General features: G+C 33.8%; 1 protein-coding gene across 1 annotated transcript; it reads left to right on the plus strand.

The window, feature by feature from the left end:
• The first annotated feature begins 1,132 nt into the window (after window positions 1-1,132).
• LOC131618588 (probable pectinesterase/pectinesterase inhibitor 33) lies at window positions 1,133-3,651 on the plus strand. Its single transcript, XM_058889781.1, has 2 exons — window positions 1,133-2,066; window positions 2,829-3,651. The coding sequence occupies exons 1-2, from the start codon at window positions 1,139-1,141 to the stop codon at window positions 3,521-3,523; spliced, it is 1,623 nt and encodes a 540-aa protein (XP_058745764.1). The 5' UTR covers window positions 1,133-1,138; the 3' UTR covers window positions 3,524-3,651.
• Window positions 3,652-4,011: the final 360 nt, after the last annotated feature.

A 4,011-nucleotide genomic window follows, 5' to 3' on the forward strand; every position in this document is an offset into this window, starting at 1 on the left:
AATTTGTAAAAGGTATGGAAAGAACAAGAAGCTTCACAATTCAGATCAACAACCAATAATCAGAGAAGCTGCAGCACAAATCAGTAGCATAAAGTCAGAAGACACAAGTTTCTACACACAATAGTCAATGCTCCATAGCAGTCAGTCATGCACTCACAATGTTAGTCATGCATGAACACACAATTAGTAGTTAAGTCAGATTCATCAATAAAAACTACTAACAGCCAATCATCAATCATTATCTTTCACCACGATTATATGAAGATTGTTGTCATTCATTTCTCTTGGGTAAAAGTGATTAAATAGAGGTAGCTTTCATACCCCAATTTTGTCCGGTTTGTTTCTAAGTTCATCTGATACATTTTCATTTGCCAAAGTTTTTCATTTTTTAGCCATGTACATTTTTATCATCTAATAAAGTCATCATAACCTAACGATCGGCATTCACTAATGGACTAAAATTTTTTTTTTTTCCTTTGAATGGACCCAAATATGCAGTTTTAAATGGCAATGGTCAGCCCTTCATCCTAACTTGATGATCGACATTCCTCTATATTCCTCTTTTTTTAGCGGATTTCACCATTTGAACTACAGAGGTTCAGCCCGTTAGCAGTGATGGGCTCGAAATTGCATGTCTTAGAACCGTAACAAATTTATTAAGTTGAGCCAAATTTATTTGACAAAGATCACAAACTCCAACCCATTATTCTATTTAGCCTTGCAACATCGGTCCCTCAAATCCAATAAATTTTAGTTTCCCCTTGAGTCCATTCTTTATCATTTTCAAATGATTGGCGATTATTCCATATTAAATAAATGAACCGAACTAAATTACTTAATCAAGCAAAAGATCTTAGAGTTAATAGCAAGCAAAGCCCCCAAAACACTAATCACATACTCTTGCAATCACATTAACATGCTTGATATTTCATCCCCTCCATCATTACTTTATTTTCTTTTACAATTCACCCACACCGACACCTCATTCACCCATACTTATACTCTTCCATAAACATAAATAAAAAACAAAAAAATAAACTTGCTGCCACTCTAAGCAATTAACAAAGTCACCCCTTAGAAATATATAACATCTTGTGCATCACATCAAGATAGAAAGAAAAAAAAAAAAGACACCAAAATGACAATCATCATGAGAAAAACATTGTTAACACTATTATTGTTATCATCAATTTTCTCACTAGCCAACTCATCAAAAAGAAGATCAAGATCTTCCAACAACAACATAGATTGGTGGTGTAACCAAACACCACACCCAGAAACATGCAAATACTACACAAAACAAACCCATTACAATCACAACAAAAACATCAAACACAAATCAAAATTCCGAGAAATTCTCATCCATCTAGCCTTAGAAAGAGCGGTGATCATGCGAAACACAGCGCGCGAATTCGGACAAAACAACTCGATCATAAACAAGAAACAGAAAACCGTGTCGCGCGACTGTTTGAAACTCTACGACAACACAGTTTTTCATCTCAACCGAACATTCTCTAATCTCCATGCCAAAAAAACATGTTCATCATTCGATGCACAAACATGGTTGAGCACTGCTTACACAAACATCGAAACATGTCGAAACGGGGCACTAGACTTAGACATTCCCAACTTCATCACACCAATTATGAAAGTCAACATGACAGAGATCATTAGCAACGGTTTGTTCATCAACTGGGAGTTCGTTAAACGCGACGGCCGTGACCGTTACACCGACGATGATACCGAAGAGGCTTTCCCGAGATGGTTTTCGGTTCGGGAGAGGAAGCTTCTGGAAAGTTCGAGAGTTATTAAGGCGAATATTGTGGTCGCGAAAGATGGTTCCGGGAATTTTAGGAAAGTTCAAGATGCTATAAATGCTGCGGGGAGGAGAAGGTTTAAGACGAGATTTGTTATTCATGTGAAGAGAGGTGTTTATAGAGAGAATATTGAAGTTGGGAAGATGAATGATAATGTTATGTTGGTTGGTGATGGGAGTAGGATTACGGTGATAACGAGTAATAGAAATGTTAAAGCTGGGTTTACTACCTATAGTTCTGCCACTGCAGGTGATTATCTTAAAGTTTTTTCTTTATATTTTCTCTTTCTCTGTTTCTACTTTTCTTCCCCTGTTTTTTAGGGTATGAAATTATGTGTTTGTTTATTGTTACTGTGATTTTAAATTTGCCATTAAGGTTTGAGATGTTTGAGATGCAATTGCGGGTGTTGCATGACAGTTATTATGATTTGTGCAATGCTAATTGCAATAGTTGCAATGTAAATTTTGATTGGGAGGGGTTTTGAATACATGGTTGAAAAACATTTATCGTTAAAAAATTTTAAAAATTGAGTTTTGGGATTCATAAATTTTAAATTTTGATAAAAATACTTAGAGAAATAGGGATGAAATTGGGTGATGTAGTTTCTAACTTGGTCGGACACATCATTTTAAATCACACCGTAATTATGATTTGATGTGGTTGCAAAAACTACTACAAGAGCAATATTACTTTGTAATTGTGGTTGTAGGCTACGATTTAATCCATAATTGTTATATACACCGTCGGCACTACTTAGTAAATATTTATTTTTCAAGTTCATTTAATTTGTTTGGTATTTGAGATTATATATATATATATATATATATATATATATATATATATATATATATATATATATATATATATATATATATATATATATATATATATATATATATATATATATATATATATATATATATATATATATATATATATATATATAAAATGATTAGAGGGTTATGTTAAAAATATGTTTCTCATATATTCATTTATTTTTGTGAATTATAGGAATTGATGGTCTTCACTTCATTGCACGAGACATTACTTTTGAAAACACTGCAGGACCTCGCCGAGGTCAAGCAGTGGCGCTACGATCGGCCTCAGACCTCTCTGTCTTTTACCGTTGTGCTTTTAAAGGCTATCAAGACACTCTTATGGTTCACGCACAACGTCAATTTTTTAGAGAATGCTACATTTATGGTACTGTCGATTTTATTTTTGGCAATGCAGCAGTAGTTTTCCAAAATTGCATTATTCTTGTAAGAAGACCTCTAAACGGCCAAGCAAACATGATCACAGCCCAAGGTCGAGATGACCCATTTCAGAACACTGGAATTTCAATTCATAATTCTCAAATTAGAGCTGCGCCAGATTTCAAACCCGTTGTTGGAAGATTCAATACCTTCTTGGGCCGACCTTGGCAAAGATACTCTAGAGTTGTGGTTATGAAATCATTCATGGATAATTTGATAAGCCCAATGGGTTGGTCTCCATGGGGAGGTACTAATTTTGCTCAAAGCACTCTATTTTATGGAGAGTATAATAACATTGGGCCGGGCTCATCAACAAGGAATAGAGTAAGATGGCCGGGTTATCATGTTATGAAAAGCCCAGCCCAAGCAATACCATTCACTGTTAATAACCTGCTTGCTGGTGCCACGTGGTTACCTTCCACTGGTGTACCATTCACTTCTGGCCTTTAATTAATTGTTGTTCTAATTAAGGGCATTGTTTTAAATTGATTCAAACTAAGTTATCATTTTATTGTAATTTGTGTGTACAAATAACACATTATTCTTTTGTACATTCCAAAAAAATAATCAAATACTACCCGTATATTTATTTTTATGAAAATATTGGTGTATCCTTTTATTCTTGTGCCAAGCAACATAATTTATTTTTATAATTATGACTTATTTACAACTTAATTATTTTTATTGATGAAGTATTTAATAATGATATTTGATTTGAGAAGATTTTTTTCTTTGTGAATGTAGTTGATGATAGTGATGATATTGACAAACTTTGGAATGATAGTTCTTTGTGATTATGTCAAAGTGGTGTGGTGTATTTACAAACACTTTATCGATTAATATAGTGAAAATCGTGTGAGACCTTAGACTTTTAGAATAACGTGTATTTGAGTTTGGATAATTTTTAGACTTTCCTGTTGTATTCGGAGATTTGGAGG

Source organism: Vicia villosa, linkage group LG7, assembly GCF_029867415.1.
Source record: "Vicia villosa cultivar HV-30 ecotype Madison, WI linkage group LG7, Vvil1.0, whole genome shotgun sequence".
Taxonomy (NCBI): Eukaryota; Viridiplantae; Streptophyta; class Magnoliopsida; order Fabales; family Fabaceae; genus Vicia; species Vicia villosa.

Coding starts and splice junctions, on each gene's coding strand:
- LOC131618588 (XM_058889781.1), top strand. CDS start 1,139: ATGACAATCATCATGAGAAAAACATTGTTAACACTATTATTGTTATCA. Junction 2,067..2,828: donor CTATAGTTCTGCCACTGCAG/GTGATTATCTTA, acceptor TGTGAATTATAG/GAATTGATGGTCTTCACTTC.